This window comes from Anneissia japonica, unplaced genomic scaffold, assembly GCF_011630105.1.
Source record: "Anneissia japonica isolate Jap-2015-1 unplaced genomic scaffold, ASM1163010v1 scaffold324_len738069_cov173, whole genome shotgun sequence".
NCBI lineage: Eukaryota > Metazoa > Echinodermata > Crinoidea > Comatulida > Comatulidae > Anneissia > Anneissia japonica.
The window spans coordinates 299,271-318,939 of NW_022692196.1; the positions used below are offsets into that span (position 1 = coordinate 299,271).

Below are 19,669 nucleotides of genomic sequence, written 5' to 3' on the forward strand. Positions count from 1 at the left end.
CGCTGATAAAGCATCACATTATTTCATTTATTTAAGAGGGCCCCTAAATTTTTGCCGACCATCTACCGCTAGAAGGACCTCCTATAAATATAGTTTAAAGAAAAATAACACTGAGAGGAGGTTTTAAAAGGGATTTCCTCTCCATTGTAAAGTCCGACATTGCTATTTAAAGAGGGAAGATTTATCAATTTCATATGTCTGTCTTTTGAAATTAAAAGGTCTCCACATTTCAACTCTGGGCAGGAGTGTTTTATCTGGGCAAATAATGCCACAACTCCAATGTGGTAGAAACTAAACCAATATTGATTCTCATTGATTATGATAATCTATTAACCAGGACAATGTGCATGTGAAATGCATTTAAAGTTTAAAGTGATTTACAATAAAGCATGATTTGATGGTCATTCATTTAGTACCAGGGAGGAAGATAAGCTATTCCATGTGTGAACTTGTAATTAATAAACAAGTGAAGTTTATGTTCAAATTAGAACTTGGTCTAGAATTTCCATAGCATGAAATAAGGTCTAAATAAAGTCAAGATGTAGATGGTGTACCATATGCCCTCTGGTGCATATCATCATCAAAAGGGTTTTGCCTGTTTAAAAAAAAAAATTGTATCCAAGAGGAATTCAGTGTTCGCATCAGATATTTTTTGGTCGAGTTAAAACCATTCAAGCCGAGAGAAAAATTTATAACGTCACTTCGTTATTTATCATTCAATCATAAACAAATCGTTGACCATTGCATATTTGAAGATAATTTTCTTAATATTGGAAAAGAACAAGCCATGAAATTTTACTACAGGCATGCACCTTGATGGGTGAAGGGTCACAAAGAAAACAATTTATTGTTGTACTATACTTTTATAGCCACTGGTCTCAGTCAAATGTACAATGAAATTTAATTTACTGTTGGATTCAAACAAGCATTGGAAAATGACCTTGTCAAAAATACAGTCAAATGACCAATAGGCATTTATGAAGATGTGATGCTTATTGGAAAAGAACAAGCCATGAAGTAATTTACTATAGGAATGGTGCGTCTTATGGGTGAAGGGTCACTCACGAAGAAACATCTATTGCACTATACTTTTAGTATAATATTAATAGCCACTGGTTTCCAATGAAAGTTACCTTGTCAAAAATACAATCAATTCAAAAGAGAAAACCAATACCATATTGACGGTCTGCAGGTACAAATAAGACTTTTTTAGTCTTAAAATAAAAAAAATAAATAAATAAATAAAAATCTCATTTGATATTTAGCTTAACCTCAATTTGTTCATATGTTGGTCTTATTTTTTAAGTAATTTCAGCCTCAGCGTTCTTATTAAATGTGTTCTTTTATATAAAAACAAAAAAGTGTACAGTAGGGAATGGAATTAACCATTTTGAAAATCTGGGACCGGATTTATCAAAATAGAAATCAGCATAAATTCGTCTTAAGTCTATTTTTTTGCTTAATTCCGATTTATCAATATGGCTTAGCTTTAAAATTCTTAAAATTATAAAACCCATTGTATGCATGCGCCACCTAAGACGACTTTTACATAAAGATTTTGCTAATACGGTTTGATAAATCATCTTTATTTGCTTAGGGACATCCTATGGTTTTTTGCTTAAAGACGTTTGCCAAGTCGAGATAGATAAATCCCGGGCCTGGTCTTAAGATTTGAACCTGGACTGTGTATGGGATGGCAAAGCAGTGCCCTTGAATGTAACTCCACTCTCTTAGGTATATAGAGGATGCTTTAAGGTTATAATGGTGATTTTAGATCTACCTTACAATTTTCTGACGTGTTAATTGTTCGTAGACAATTGAGTTGTCATTTACTGGTTTCCCAAACTGCCAAGTGTTGCATACTGTAAGTAGTTGGGTTGTCATTAAACGACCATTATTTAAAACTCACTCATGGATATGCAGTAATAATGGACGCTGAGAGCACCTCATGCCACTGTTGTTGTTGATGTTTGCTTGTCAGTAACACATTGTGCTCCTCTTTGATGAGTGTAAAATGATGTGAATGCTTGATCAACCGCTGAAAGAAGTGCCACTTAAAGTTCTAAGGAACCGACTTTATGTAATTACAGTGCTGTACAGTAGAGCTATGGAGATATAACAATCCAACATTAACATTTACGGGAGTGTACAGCCAGTGGCAGCATCAGCAGTTGTGGAATATTCATTCATTGCATTCATTTACTTTTTTATCATCATTTGCATTATAAAAATGCATAGAAATTGATTTTGCTCTGAGACACAATTACATAAAATATTGTACAAAGCTAAAAAAAAATATGTGTGCTAACAGATTCAGTCATATCCTCTTAATATGATCCCATTAACTAGTGTGTGTTAAGTGCCTGAATGGAGGTTGTTTTGGTACCTGTACAGTATGTATGACATAACACTTTGAAGAGAGAATGGGAAGGATGGGTTTTGTTTTATAGACTTGTAGAGTTTGTTTTCTTCCTTAACATGTTACCAAAAATTGAATCAATAGAGCTCTGATGTATTCCAGTAACTTGTGATGCGTACCTAACAACACGTTGAAGTTCAACCTTACCTTTATTTGTTGCCCCACTGAACCAAAAAATAAGATATAGCAAGTACATTTTCAATGACGGACATAATGTAGTAACATAATGAAAGTGTTATCCAAAAAAAAAAAAGTAATAATAACCATTCAATGAATATTTTTTTCAATAAAGTGAAAAAAACACAACACTAAGCCAATGTGAACTAGGGGTGACCAACCCAGATCTAGAATTAAATCCGATACCAACCAATCGACAAACACCAACAGGTTGGTAGACTGAGTTCAGCTAAATATGGCATAGCAGATTAAAATATCATAGAATTTTTATTATGAATAGACCTGAGATTTTACTTTAAATCCATAGTGTTTGTTGAATATGCTGTAGGATGGGTGAAATTACACAGAAAACACCTATTGTGTGCCAAACTATTAAGTTAAACAAACGTTGTATGACCGATAATAAAAAATTACTGTGTTTTTATTACGGTATGCCTGTAACTTCATGTTTGGTTTCAAAATACTCCACAGCAGTCCTACCAGGGAGTTGTTGTATGGACGCCCGAGCAGGTAACAATATTTGGTTAGGCGTAAACGACTATCAATCAAGGTCAATGTGGTGGGAAAAAAGATAGTTTTACTTTGTAGAAAAAAGTGCCCAATTCAGGAAACGTTAATTCGCACATTGTAATACACTTGCACAAAGAAAGGAAGACATGACAAGTCCTATTACCAGTCTCCGACAACGTTAAACGTCTGCCGACCCTGCAAAGTATTTTGGCGACGTGGGTCGCGAACGACAGTTTGAAACCAGGGCCTAACAACACCAAAACGAATGGAAATTTAAATAGAATATTCACGAATTATAGATTTTAGAAATCCATTAAATGACCTCAAAATGTTACTTTGTAGGAGCTTCTCAGCCGCTGGACCCTACACCGCCCCTCAACAACCTAACAGATGAGAGTATGCTTCACCACTTATCATGCTACTTAAAACCATCAGTTCCCAACAAAACTCTAATTTTGCAAGAATTGAAATTAACTGCCAGTTGCGGAGGAAGATTCCCGTCAAAATGACTATCAAAGGAGAACACAACACATTCGTTAGAGAAAAATAATAAAATGTAACTTTTACAGAATATGATGAGGCTGTAAGATTGATTACGGGCCTTAAGCATTCAAAATCTCTAAATTGTTAGAGCTTCTAGGGGCTTTGCCCATGAACCCCCTTCAGAGGTTCTGGGACATTGCTCCTTCCCTGCTGTTGGCCAAATTTTGTTGTGATGGTTTTGCACAAGCAAGAAATAAAAGATCATAAGTAAGTAAGAAATAGTGGAAAATTAAGTGTCTTAATCATTTTGGCAAAATATCATATCAGTATTATGGTGCAAAAATTGTAATGAATTGCAACTGTTTTCCGAAAGGACACAAAAGAATCTTGAATCTTGAATTTAGTGTTTATTGTGCTGTAGTACTTGAATTTGAAATTGCTAAAAAGCCTCAAATGTATTATGTGGCCAACAGAGGGCTTCAGCCACAGCATCTCAGTATAATTTGCCTGAAGTCCATAAAGTAGCCTTTTTCGGATATTTATTTTACCACGGTTAGCTATACAGTAGTTGACATACTAGAATAGATTTGCTATTTTTTTGTTTTCTCTATAGCGCATAGACCACGTATTATGCGGTAACTGTATATTTGTCTCCAACCATTCTTGTTTTTCTCTGTTCTTTAAATCTCCTGCATCATTTTGTCTGCTTTTTCTTTATGTTTACCTTACCTTTTCTTTACTTGGATATGGCGCTTAGAGACCTTGTTTACAGTATTTGCGCCTATTATAAATCAACCTATTATTATTATTATTATTATTATTATTGCCATCAGTGTTTTTGTCTGTTCCAAGATCAAATAGTTCAACAAATGATTAGTTATATTCCGTGAGGTTAGCACTAAGCAGTGATATCCTTAACCACTTGGCCTACCACCGAGAAGGTTTAACTGCCCATTGGAAGCATGGTGTGAAATGGGTTGACAGCTTACCTCTGCAGGTATCAGAGTCCTCTTGTTTGTTCAAGGCGAATCTTAACCCATCCTTTAAGGTCAGGGACAGGCAGGTGTAAATTTGTTGCTTTGTACTTTATTTTTTGCCAAATGGGTTGAGCCACTAAATAAACCTTTGGCAACATCAATTTATATTATTGATTGCAAAGGTGACATTTAATACTTAAGTCTGTAATTAGATAAGTGATGTTGACTTGAGGATTGACATATTGGAAAAAGATGATGAAGATGATGAGAGGAGATGTAACTTGGTGGTTAAGATGCTTGCCTTCAAATCCCTGGGTCCTGTGTTCAATTCTTTCCAAAATGTTTTCTTTTAACTAAAACAAATCTTCACTTTCTAGGTTCATCATAATGAGACTTCGCTGATAAAGCATCACATTATTTCATTTATTTAAGAGGGCCCCTGAAAATATCGGCCGACCTAAGATACATGGGAAAGGCCACCCTCTATAAATTAGTTTAAAAAAACCTAAGAAACAAAAACAACAAGATGGAGGCGTAATATTAAGATTCTTAATTTTCTTTAACTTCTTCAAAACAATGCAAGCTAATTACGATTGGTTAGTATTACAAATTTTGTTCAGTTCTTTTCCAACTTTTGTCAATCTTCCAAATTTTCAAAACCCCACACTACTAAAAAAATGTTTAGGTTCTTGTAATTTTTCTTGTATATCGTGGACAGGAATTATTTTCTCGTGACTCGAAACAACTCCAATCCCTAGGAAAAGCATTTTCGTCACTTTTGCCTGTTAGATGAAAAAGATGAAACATTCATACCAAATCCATTTTGAGAAAAGTGAATGGCAAAAACTGAACAAGCTCTATCAAAATGGAATGGGTGAATATTTAGTTTTAGTTTACTTGTATAAACCAATAGTTAGTGAAATAAAAAATGCATTTTCCCCCTTTTTTGGGGGGTTAAATTCTGTCTATTGTTATTCAATGGATTGTCAATGTTTTGTTGAAAAGAGGTCTGTGCTTTTAACGATTCTGGTTGCGCTGTACCGTGACAGTCCTTATAAATGACGACTATTATCTGTGGTGAGACATCTTATACAATAATCATTGTAAATAATACTTTGAATGCTTCCATAGACTGTTTCAATATTGGTTTATTTAGGAACACTTAGCTACTCGGCTAAACTACCGTAGGCCTGTACTGTACTTAGTAGTCATTGTGTGTGTACTGACCCTTGAAGATCCACTGTAATTCTTTGGTACCCGGTTCAATCTATCTGCGGCATTCCATGTGTTTCCGATGGAGAATAAAATGCAAAGTGCACTGTCTTTCGGAAGTTAAGCCATTGGTCCCATGTACAATATGGCCTATGTGCACATCAGATAGTACAGTAAACTCTTCGGAAAAACGGTTGGGTTATTGTTTTTTGGTGTACTGCCCAATCACCCCCAGAGGGACCTCACTGGAAACAAGTCTTGAATCTTTCGTGGGTTATTTATAATTGGTGTTCAGGCAAAATAAATCCAATTAATATTTCTCCTTTCTAAAAATGGAATGGTTGATAGAAATTATTCATAAAGTTAAAAAAAACCAAAAAAAAAATTGTGTTGCTGGCTTTGGATTCGCTCTGTTTTATCTTGGTTTATCACATGGATCGAAGGAAGCAGGTTTGTTATGACCTGCGTTGACATTGCAATATCTGGTTGATTTAGGAATGATTCATTCTTCTATACCTGGTTTTAGAATGAGCCCTCTGCCTCCTGATTGGCTATCGAGCAAAGTGTAGTCTTCTTTAGATAAACTACACATTCACTTCCATTTAGAACGTACTGTGTAGTGATTGAAACAACATGTCCTGAGAGCTGCTTACCATAGTAAGTTTAGGTACTGTAAAACTATTTCTTTATTAAATTTAAGTTTTTGTCATTTAGTTTTCTAAATATTTTCTGTAAAATATAACAGTAAAATACTGTACATTATTGTTTTTGTTGTATTTTTGTTGCTTTTGTTAAGTTTTACTGATCCTTAACCAATTGATATTGGTATTGATCGATTAGTATAGTTATAGATTGGTTCATATTATCTCAATTGGTGTTGATAGATTATTTTTAATCTTGATTCATCGACAGTTTTTGATTAATCATCATCGCCATTGTTGCCATCATATAGTATTCATCATCAGATTATCACCTGTCATCGTTGACATCATTCTCATCAATCATTTTTTTCTTTTATATTTTCTGATGATTGTTTTATTTTTTTAATATTTTCTGATGATTGTTTTTAGATTTGTAGTTAAGATCTTTTTGGTAATTTGTATTATGAAATATCAAGGCTCCCAAGTGGTTAACTTCTGCTGGAAGGTTCATCCTCATTAAATATTGTTCAAATAAAAATTTTTAAAAAAATGGACAATTAGACATTGGATATTCACATTTTGTCTAAATCTGTCTGCATTTATCTTTATATTTTCATATTCCATTGCATTTTATTCTTCATCATTTCACTGGAGCAAACTCAATTTCTCAGTTGTAGCTAGTACAGCAGGCTATTAAATAGTACTCAGAATTTGTAGTTTTACTGTTCATTTTATATGAGCAACTTGGGAATTTTTTCTGAGTAGCCAATCTTTCTGCTATGGCACTAAAATTATTAGTTGTTATGTGCAGATCAACAATTTTGTCTGTTGCTCCCTAATAAATTACAATGCGGCTTTGATTAATTTTTTGATTTCTCATGGGTTTATATTCATTTGACATTAAAACGTGTAATTATACAGTAACTGTCATTTCATTATCACATCAGCATGAACAGTGTTCATTAAACTAGGGTATAGTATTTTGATTGCTTTTAAATAAACTTGTCTACATTCCTACTGTCTAGTCCTATAGGCTTTTTTTTAGTGGATGTTATGAGCTGTAGCCCTAGATCTAGACACATTGCCTTTTGTGGGAGGGATAGGGGGAGGGGACAGAGGTGGTGTTTCAAATGACATTGTAGAAACAAGGTCAGTGGTACAACCTGGTTTAAAGTGTTGCTGTACATACTGTGTGTATATATATAATTTACTAATTGATTTAACAGCAATGCGTACTTAAAGGGGCCCTCATACCGTATACTGTATTATCATGACCTGCCATCTGAAAAGTCTATCAAAATTTGTTAAAAGGTTATAAGAAATTAGATTGTGTTCAAATGGGAGTAAAGGTATTTAAGTTAAGTTTACTTATTATAAGTGTAAGTATTTTATGAATTTTGGAATTTTGATACAGTAATATAAAAAACCATTATCCATTCATCAATCTAATCACATAGTGGTGATCCCTTTCACAAGAGAACCATCCTTCCTGGCCTGCTCATAAATTCTCTACATCAAGATCCTGCATAGGTGACGGAATTTGAACCTAGGATTTGAAATACCAAGCTACAGCTTGTAGTAGAGATGTAGTATTTGGTGATTGAGATGTTTGCCTTCCAATCACAGGGTCCTGGGATCAAATCATTTGAAGCTCACGACCAAAAAAAAAAAAAATATAAAAAACCATTATCCATTCATCAATCTAATCACATAGTGGTGATCCCTTTCACAAGAGAACCATCCTTCCTGGCCTGCTCATAAATTCTCTACATCAAGATCCTGCATAGGCGACGGAATTTGAACCTAGGATTTGAAATACCAAGCTACAGCTTGTAGTAGAGACGTAGTATTTGGTGATTGAGATGTTTGCCTTCCAATCACAGGCTCCTGGGATCAAATCATTTGAAGCTCACGACCAAAAAAAACAAAACATCTCCACTCTGTAAGACTCAAAATGAAACTTCGCTGATAAAGCATCACATTATTTTATAGAGGGCTCAAGAATATTTATTAACCAACGTTTTAGGATATACTGGAAGGGTCACTTTACACGTCTATAAAATATGGTTTAAAGAAAATACAACTTCAATAAAACTAGACTCAAGATTCGAGTTTTTAGTATTTAGAAAAAAGTCTGAAATTTGTTGTTATGATTGAACCAAGGAATTCGTGATTGGGAGGCAATTAGCTTCACTGCCATGTCACATTCTCCACTCCTTATTAAATCAGTTATAGTTGAATTAAGTTCTGGTATGTAATGCAAATTAAAGAAATTGTGTCAATCAACACGAAGAATTATATTTTAGCATTGAATGATTTTCTTGAGTATTGTTTTAGTGGTTACATTTTTTTAACATTTAAATCAATGTATTACTGTAATTGTGGAATTCATTTTAACTATGGATTGGTAGGAACAGAGCTGCGACCTGAGTGCTCGTTCGTTTAGTAGATGCAAAACGTGAAAAAAAAGTGAAACTGTAAGGTTGATGATACAGTAAGTCTACAATAAAGTGTGTTAATGAATTTTTAAAAATATGATTTTCAACTGAAGAAAATTAGATTATTTTTGTTGATTTTCATGGTTTCTTGTTTCTTTCAGATCTTTTATATAACTGAGAATCTCTAACTGCAGACGGGATGTGGCAGATGGTTCTTCTAAGGATTTTATAGTCCCCAAACTTGCGACTGAGTATTACAGTCCCTTGGAGGCGGGATGGATTCCTGGCGTCCAAATATAAATGCAAAGCCGTTTGTTCCCAGGCGGAGAAATTATGCTTCCCTTCATATCCCAGGAACCTACCATAGAACTGCGACGAGACGGTTGTTATCAAAGGTATTTCAGGTAGGAAAATTCACAATGATTATTGATTGACCATATGCCAAAGCTTTAAATTGGATTATTCAAGTGAAAAGTCCTTGTTATGAATGTAAAAAAGATGATACATAATTAATTAAATGATGAATATGCATTATTGTCGAACCCTTCCATTCCATTTGTGCCAAAATCTGCTCTTTTTAAAGAATGCTAAATTAATTATAGACATAAACTTTATTTTGCCAACAGGTTTCTAATAATATGAATCGCTCAACAATTTTGAGCACCATTAACTACCGTAGGAAAGGATTTCTCCATTCTATTATATCGCTTAAATGCAAGTCGTTCATTGGTTTTTCTTTGTACTTCCATTACTGATGTCTATGCGGCGTGCACGAGGCAGTAACATATATCGAGTATTGTTACACGATTTAATGGATTGCTTGTAAGATAACACACATAACTACGAATATTGAGAAATGTATGGTTACGACATGACAAATGCATAAACTACCCTTTATCACATTTGATTCCATCCAATTTACTCTGTTATAAGATTTAGTACCAACATTTGTCTTGCTGTTTTACTGTTATAATTCCGTGTTTAGATAGCACAAAATTATTTTTTACATCCTTTTTTAAAGGTCAATGCTGTTTTCTGTATCTACAGTAACATTACATTATGTTTCCTATTCGTCATGGATTGTTGTTTTAATCAAACTCGCCTTTTGAAGGATGCCCTATAGTTTGTGATAGCAAAACCCAGATTGTCTGACCTTGCAGTTCTGTAGGCCTACTCTTTACTACAACGAATAAAAGACATCAATTGATCCCTTAATCTGCCTGGTCGAACCCCTCTAAACCCCCTGGCTACGGGCTTGGTCGATGACCACATCCACTTAAGGATCAAATCAAATCAAATATACTTTTTATTTTCCATACAATAAAGTAGTACAATATACAATAAGAATACAAAATTGAAACAAATGAATTGTATGGAAGGAGGCTACAGTAAGTTCAACAAGAGCTTTAAGACGTAGCCACCTATAAAAAAAGTTGGAAAATGGCCGGTACCATTGTTTAGTTTTATCAGAACTAATATAATCATAGAAGTGATATACCAGTAAAATTATAATAATTCCAATCCAGCTTTGTATTCGTTTTTTTTTTTTAAACATAAGACCAGACACATTATTTCTAAAAATCAAATAGAAATGAAAGGATCAGAAGGAAAAAGATAATTAATTGCCATATACCGAGACCAAAGTCTTCTTAAGGTGATATTTAAAACTATTCAATGTGAATTTATTTTTAGGTCATCAGAAACATTCGCCCATAATTTTGGACCCCAAATTTCTGAACTGAAAAACGCCTGATACTAGATGAGCATGGAGTACGCGAAGTATTTGTTGCTATAAAATCTTGTATTAGCCAGTATAGCATTGAACTGTCACTCCACTTTTGCAGCTCTTAGCCACATCTCAGAAATCAGGTCATTTTGATGATATCCTGTATAATATAACAAATAATGATTACAGCGTTTGACTTTTAACCTGGACTTGCTCCGTACATTAGCTGTAGATGCAACATTGCATCAAGATACAGGAAACAATCAATTACCTGAAAACTCAAATTTCTTAAAAAAAACAAAAAAACAAGATTAATATTTTTCAAACATGATCTAACCAAGAAAAAAAATTAATTAATTTTAAAGGTTGCAATAAAAATTATTTTACAGTTTTACAATTAAAAAATCTAAAATTGATTTTGATTTTGTTTTTCGCGTTCACCATTGGAGCTAATATTGATTTCACATATTTGAACAGCAATTAAATCTATTTACCAGTGGTTTGTGAGCCTGGATACCAAATTTCAGCTGATAATCCAATTTCAAAAAAGTTCTCTTGTGTTAAACCAATATTGGATGAATATTTTGTGATTCTGTCGCAATCTGATACCTCTAAACCTCAAGTCTTTAGAAAGTCAAGTACATTAAAACTTCCATTTTACGTACCCCTTGGTACCAAGGGGTGTTCGTAAATTGAAAAATTTGTAAACTAGATCGGGTGTCAGTTTCTAATACCTAGTACTAGCTATCCCCTGCCATTGAGCGCCAGTGCAGCAGCATGGTCTACCGCGCTAGAGCCTAGCGGAATTTATCTTCGATAAAAACCAAATTATTTTCTTATAATCTTTGGCATTCTTCCACTTAACAAAATATTAGTTTAACTCTTATTCAAACACCTATATGTTTTATGACCCTTTCTTTTGTGATCTTTCTAGTTGCTAGATCGCCGAATTGTGTTGTTTACATGCATTTCGCGATCATATCTAGTATTCGCGATGTCATTAATTTGCTGACCCCAACACTCTTGTTCATCATCGTAAACATGTGCGCTCAAACCGACGACACATGCCTTGGTAGTTCGTTGTTCTGGTTAGGTTTATTACATTAATATAGTGATTATTATACCAGAAATAGAAGAAAAGATCAAACTATTAATAAATAAATACAACAAACTTTATTTTATTAAGGAAAATATACATTATCACTTTGTAAAACGTGCGCAATTAGACTTTTTTTACAGTAATAAGTGGTCGATAATGACGTCATCAGGGGCAAAGACCATTCATAAAATCGACTATTCGTAAAATCAACGTTCGTAAAATGGACGTTTTACTTTATAGGAATAGTCTTTTTCAAAGATTAATAATACCCTATTCAGGCTAGCATTGTGTTGCGATTGGTTGTAGCAATTGTGTGTCAAAGGTCACCAATAGTAGTCAATAAGTAATTGATCACAATTGTTACCCGTTGCGATTGGGTGCTACAATCTTTATTATTCCCAATTACCACAGAATTTGATCGCAACGAATCCACAACAAATTCCACAGGCACAGATTGACTGAGGTCAGTCAACATACTAGTTAGTACTGTAGGTCTAGCCACCGGAGGCCTAGAATCGTTTTACCTCCCATTTCATAAAGTTTTTTATGTCTGATTTGATCTGAATGCGCTCGTTAATTAAGAACGGGAGTAATAGTTTTGGATTTCCATCAATTACATTGCATCTGATCGCAATGCAGTGTAGAATAGGGTGTAAAATTTTATGTTTTCCTGATTTTTGCAGTGCCACATTTAATTTGTAAGTTTGTATAGTAATCTTAAGTGCCATTATAATAATATTGATTTGACATTTAAAGGCGCCTTTTAAAAAGAGATGAAAGCACCATAAATACATAAGAAGCACTTTACATTAATAAAGAATTAAATATTAAAATGTACAATTTAAAAAAATCAAGCCAGATGTTGCTTCTCCGGCTGTCACTGTCATGAAAATCCTCATTCTTAAATTTTGCAATTTGAAAAAAAAAAAAACAACAAAAAAAATGTAAAAAATGACAGGACTTCCAACAAGTTCAGTCTCTCTAATAATAATGATAATAATTAGTAATAATAATAATAATAATAATAACAATAATATAACAATAGTATAAAGAAGTAGGATGAAAATGATCCAACAGGAGTTCAGTCTCCAAATTTTTACAATTTAAATTACATTAATAAATAATTATAATGAATTTAATAATAATAACAATAACAATAATAACAAGTATAATAAGAATGATCTAAACAGATGACAGGGGTTACGACAAATTCAGTCCCAAAATTCAGATATCATTGAATAATAATATTTTAATTTTCACATCCTTATTCTAAATCCTTATTTAATTCATTACATTCTTTCCATTCTCTCATTTCCTGACAGACCATCCTGCTATGTAATTTCTTCAATCAGAAGTATGTAGATTATTAAATTGCCTAGTGATAGTAAAGGCCAAGTATTTTGATTGGGATAGCCATCCGATATGGAACAGTACGGTACTGGTACGACTGATTGGAGTTCATTGCGTTTTTCCTACACTATCCTCTTTCTAATTTAATTTCAAAACCATTATCTATTCTTAGACATTGATTACAGTAACGTGTCATCCTCTCAGCCTCATATTTTGTCCTGAATTATTTTCATCTGTCCTTATTATTATTGTTTACTGCATATATTGGCGTATAAGGCTACCCGGGTGTAAGACGACCCCCGAGTTTGAGAACGTTATTCTTTTGATAATTTTTGTGTCGGGGCATATAAGACGACCCCGTTTTTATGGGCGTTTAAATGTTAATCAAAATCTTATTTCCCAGTATTTAAAATTGCGTTCATTCATACTAACAATTAGTAGGTTCATTGCAGTGCGGACAATCCACACATGAGACGAACGTGATTTAACGATTTTATTAATATTTGTATGTCGCGCGTGTACGACGACCCCACCGTTTTTCGATTGTAATTTGCTATTTTAAGTCTTTTCTTACATGCGGGTATGGTACTAGCCTATTTCAATGCATTGCATATATGTTAGTGGCTGTATTGTGCATAATTAAAAATATGTGCACGGGCCAATTAGATAAATTTTGGACAGTTTGTCTACATTACATTTAAATACATTATAAAATAATATATTTCTGATTAAAATATTATGAGTTACAATAGATGCATGGCAAATAGTAAAGCCTACATTTAAATTGTGCTTGCTAATCCAAGTGCCAACAGCAGTACAAACTAGTAGTATAAGGTTAGGCCTACCATTCATCTTTCTCAAATAATCCAATACAAAGAAAAAAGGTTTATACAGGTCTCCTATTATTAAAAGAAACCATTTTTAGGGAGAGGGATTTTTCATGGTCTTTAACAGCTTTGCTCTTTTTAAAATAGAAAAATATTATTTTAAAGATAAATGCTCATTTGGGGTCTGCAGAAAAGTGGTCTTTCATTGGAGGGGTCTTTGATTCGAGGATAGCCTGTACTTATTTGAAAAATTATAATCCATGACTTTTGCCCGATCAGTATAAATGCATTCGCCATTTAGTGGGAAGTATCCCACAGATAGCCAGCACAAATATAATTTTCTATAAACAGTTTTGTTAATATTTACATTCTATTTATGAATAGAGATTATTCTTAAGAGAAGTACTATACAGTACATGTCAGTTGCTAAGAATAATTGCCTTAATTGCAAAAGTCATTTTAACATTTGGTTAGCATGTGATTTATAGTTTAAGTGTGGTTTATGAGACAGGGAGAGCAGATTGTCAGTATGTAATGTGTGTGTAGCTTTTAATTGCCATGTATTGATAATGTTTCTGACTTCTTGATCTTTTAAAGCCAAACCAATGCCTCCATCTAACTTAAATTATATAATGGATTATAAATTTGCCAGAAAAATTGGCATATTCAAAGGAAATGCATAGTCATTTTTAAATTTACATGTGGATGCCAAATTCGTCTATCTGAATTATAAAGGATTATAAATTTGCCAGGAAAATTAGTATTGAAAGGAAATGCATCTATCATTTTAAAATTTACATACGGAAGCAAACCAATGCCTTCATCTATCTGAATATACTGTAAATGGACTGTAAATTTTCCAGGAAAATTGGTAGGCTATATTTAAAGAAAATACATAGGCCTAGTCATTTTTAAATTTACATATGGAATGATCTAATTTAAGCATGAACTCACGTAGACCAAACCCAGTACCGTTTCAATTTTATCGTATAGGAAGTCCACTTAAAAGGTGCTCAACTTAAAAAAATTATGTAAGTCATGAGTTACTGTATAAACTAATGAAATGTCAAAGTCAGGAATCTACTGTATATTTTTGTTTTGTCCCAGACTCAACAATCGTATTCTGACTTTGATGAAATAGGGTATAGTATGTCTGACTTTCTCAGCAGACTCTTGAAAGACACAATTGTTTGTGTAAAAAAGCATATGCTACCAAAATCTGATTAAGTTGGCAGATGTATTACATCGGATAAGTGTATTACATTTGTTCAAGAACAAGTCAAAAGAACATAATAGTAGAACCCTTATTTGGAGGACCTTTGGTGTCCAAAAAGTGTCCCCTTAATTGTGTGACCACTAAATAGTGGTTGATCCTGTTAATAATATTTGCTTGCTTGTGGTCAGAAAAAAGTTACCCTTCTGCAGTGGTGTCAGTATCCTTTAAGGGTTGTTTGGTATCTAATATTTAAAAAAAAAATTTAAAACTATGACTGCAAACCTTCATCCAATATTTTAAAACTTGTTTTAACATGCTTTTAATATAAGTAACTTGAGACTGAATTATGTTCAATCACTTGATCCTTTTTACTGATTAGTTTGTAATAATACTGTAGTTTATTCTTGATTACTTTAAGCTTTTTCTAAAGCTACTTTTTTCTGAATTCTAATAATATTTCGACATTAATTATGTCATCATCAGGAATTCCTGATGATGACATACAGTACTGTAACTAATGTCGAAATATTGAAGTTTCTAATAATAGTTTATCTTGAATACTGTAGGTTTTTTTTATATCAAAAGAATAGTTTATCTTTATCACATCATAAACAATGTATTCTAAAGTTGAGCACAAAATAGCATCAGTTAATCAAGTTCGGCCCCTCTTTAAGTACAACATAACTTTATACCAAATACAGTACAGGTCTTCTATTGGTGAAATTAAGTCTTATTATTGAGTATATGGTATTAAGAACAATCAACAAACATAATTTAATACACATTATTACACATTGATGAAGATAACCTTGGATTTTTATCACAACATCCATCAGGCAACTCCATCAAAGAGCTTTTGACATATTATTATTGATATCAAAAAAATATCTGACTTTTTTTTTGTGGTAATATAAAGTGTTTGTTCCTTGCGGTATGTTACTCGAAAATTACTGTTGTATGTTTTTGTGATTGTTTTTAAACTTTAGGTTTGTCCTTCTAGTTCCACATACCAGATAGGTTCATTGTCACCACACTAGCCAAGGGGTCCCAAACCTTCCGAAAGTAGCAGCACCATAGTTTCCTGGAAATTGGACTGCCACCCGCACTCCCGCAAGCAAGAATCTCCCCGAAAAATTACCCATCTCCCTCAAATTCATATTGCATGTGTTTACTACTTTATCAATTGAGTTAAGAAAGCTTTTTTATTAACCAGATCTCCTAGAAGGGACTTTTTCCAATCTGGGACCCCTGCTGTAGCCTACATTCTGGTCCCTGTTATTACTAAATCCATGGTAAAAATAATCACATCCCAGAGGGGATCGAAGGGTGTGCACTGACAGTGTGGGATGAAAATCTTTCACAAGCAAGAATTTGCGTAGCAAAAAAAAAAAAAATTACCAGTTAAATTAATCTTCAATCGACTCATTTGCTAATTTCCCCAGTTAACACCTTTTCATAATCTCAATGTTCTCCTGTTACTGTAATTCCCCATGTTAATAACCCTGTCATGGAGGATGGGATATATCACTGTTGTCAGTATCATCATTTGATATTCATTTGGATGCAACACAGTGGCGGTGCCAGTGGGGGGACAGCAGGGGCTTAAGCTCCCCCCCCCCACTGGACAGGTCAAGTCCTCCCCCCTCCCATCGGAGAGAGCTCGTCAGGCAGTCGAACTAAAAAAAATATAAAAATAGGCCCACACCAAGCCAACACATGCCTGTCACAGTCTGTGAGAATGTCATTTCTGGCAATCCAGACATTCCTCTCCTTTTAAAAATTTCATTTGGCAGGGGAACACCCTCTAAAACCCTTTCCCCAGCTTGGGCCTACAAGCTCAAGACCCCTGTCGGACAGCTCAGCCTCCCCAGAAAATATACCCTAGAGCCGCCACTGATGCAACATAATTTTCAATGTTTAAAAGGTTATACTTTACAGTTGTGCTTTTATGATCAAGTAGCATTAATATCAATTTTCTATTTAAGTTTTCATCACCCTTGTGAAATGTAAATCTTAAACTAGGAAACACCAAGGGATTACCACCTCAACAGTAGGTCAGGTTTTAGAGCAACCAGATGGTGATCATAGATGTGAATCCAATTGATAAGTATGTTTTCCCACATAGCGCACTTTATTGACTGTATAAAGTATACATAAAAGCGAGAGTATTCCAGTGGATGTGATCTACAACCTCTGAATTTGCCTAGTAACGATGAATTCGTCGAGAAAATGGTAATATTTTATGAGAAATGGTCTGTATTTCTCATTTTTTTTATTCTTTTGCGTAAAACTAAAATTCATGGCAATATTTTTCCATGATTTATAATAATTGGAGTAATGCAAATGCATATTTTCTAAAAAAAGTCATTTTTAGTGAAATTTTGCCCGGAATGGGGCTTTAAATTAGCAATTTTGTATTACATTTATAAATCTTTATAACATATAAAAATCAGATTTTTCTCAACTGGAATTTTGCCGGGAATGGGGCTTTAAGTATAAAGCATTGACAAAATTGTAATATATATATATTTGGGTGTAAAATGACGTCTGCCCATATATGGGATATCATAGAAATTTGTCAATACAATTTGATATTAATGTAGATAGCTTTACAATACAGTCAAGATATAAACAAATATTAGTAGCAACTACTTGAATTGAATAATATATTAAAATAAAAAAGAAAAATTCAAAAAGACTTGTATTTGATACAGTACTGGAATAAAGCTTGAAAATGTGTTCAGTTTAGAACTGCATCTTCATTCTAATACTAGCCTGGTTATGATTTATTGATTATTCAATGTAAATCCATTTGTTATAGATAACTTAACGGATGATATATCAGGCTGTGGTGATATTTAAGATCGTAAGCCATTTTAAACGAAGATACTTTTCATGGACTCCTCTCGTTTTGATAGCTAATACACGGAAATATTGAACTGGGAGGTTGCAATGCGATTAAAAGTTAACAGCAACAAGTCACCCGAGCTATTCGTTTTGCATCATGTTTTTCCCTGTTTAGTGTCGTGTTAAAGATCACGTTTTACTTTCATTTTAACCATATTATTAGGATATTTTTTGTAGTTTGCCATACATTATTGAAAAAAAAAAAAGAAACCTGTGCATTTATTTCTTGAAATAGGTGACTAATTCTCCAGTTGTATTATGCGTTAAAAAATAAATTAAAAAATTGTTGCAAGAGTACTTTTTGCGTTATTTTGAGCATTTTATTGAAAAAAAAAAACTGCTCCAATTGTGCGTTTCTCATTGAAAATGTTGTAGTGTAGACATTGCATACAATAAGAATGATCTTTACTGTAGGCCTATGTCACATGAATTTATGATGAAATTGAGTTTATTATATTATAAAATTTAATTTGATTATGATGTATACAGTATGCTATTTTTTTTTCACATTTTAAGGTATTATTAGAATTTTAACTTCCAGTAGTCTCAGCCATTCATGAAGTTTTCAGTTGATCTCCAACTTTCCTTCAACACACAGATCCACTCTACTAACACTGTATTTATACCAGTAAAGTAATGATGACAGTGATGACAATGATTATGATGATGATCATATGTTTATGATGAACTGCTAAAATGTGAAAATCCTTTCCACATATTCAGCTTAACACTGCTCAATGTTTTGGAGCATAGCAAAATATCTAACACATTTATTTTCATTTACTCTTGTTTTTTTTTTGTTTTGTTTTTTTTTTTTTGCTACGGGTTCCACCAGCCATGTATTGAAGAGTATTCAAGTTTAGATAAATTTGCCTCAGGTAATATCCGACTCATTATTTATATTTCAATGATATATTTTCACCTCTGTCATCACAATATTGCTCAGATACCTTTTGGCGGCATCTGCCTTTCTTTGTATATTGTTTTAAATATGACTATTTAAAGCCGTTGCAGAAAAAGACAGCCAGATATGCATTTTTATTGTAGGTTTGTTTTTTTTTTTCTAATACTACAATACATACACAAAAGCATATTCCACCTGCCGTGTATTCTAATAAATATCACAACACATTTTTGAAGTAAAGGTTTAAATACCATTGACAATACCAAGTAGAGAAAAGAATCGATGACAGACAAGATGATAGTGCCTTAGACAATCGGAGCACATGCTCACGTACCCATAATAAAAGCCGCGTCAGTAGAAAAAAAAAGATGATTTAAAACATCAACATTTTAGACATTGCCGAAGCTTAAAAGAGAAACCTATATAGTTAACGACTCTCTTGAAAGAAATTTGTCTGCCAGAGATTTAAAGCAATCCAAGATGTGGTACTTTATTTTTAAATATTGTATTTGAAAAAAAAAAGGGAAAAAAACTGATCACGAGTGAAAAATATATAGATGATATTGCTGCAGGTCGTTCACATTAAAGGAGCCTATCCCCAGGCCACAGAGATATTAATGGACATGGACTGATAGTGAAAGCCTGTTGGAAATCGATCCCCTGTCAGAACTTACAATTTAGATGTTTTATGTGAACAGTAGTAGAGAAGTGCGAGTCTGTCATGGCGTGAGGGCAGCTTAGCTCAGTCGGCTAAAATAGTGGTAGCCATTGTGTTTGCGCAGC

General features: G+C 33.4%; 1 protein-coding gene across 5 annotated transcripts in view; it reads left to right on the plus strand.

Annotated features, from left to right (window-relative positions):
• The window catches only part of LOC117100178 (protein O-linked-mannose beta-1,2-N-acetylglucosaminyltransferase 1-like), a 122,835-nt gene that overhangs the window by 27,929 nt on the left and 75,237 nt on the right, over window positions 1-19,669 (plus strand). For 3 of the 5 annotated variants that reach the window (XR_004444097.1, XM_033239762.1, XM_033239765.1), the window contains exon 3: window positions 9,019-9,261. Coding sequence is in view for 4 of the 5 variants with exons in the window: in XM_033239762.1 (XP_033095653.1) it covers window positions 9,133-9,261 (129 nt within the window). In the remaining variant the exon portion in view is untranslated. Of the gene's footprint in view, window positions 1-6,287; window positions 6,446-9,018; window positions 9,262-19,669 lie in introns of those variants that run through there. The other 2 variants (XM_033239763.1, XM_033239764.1) reach the window with 2 other exon arrangements.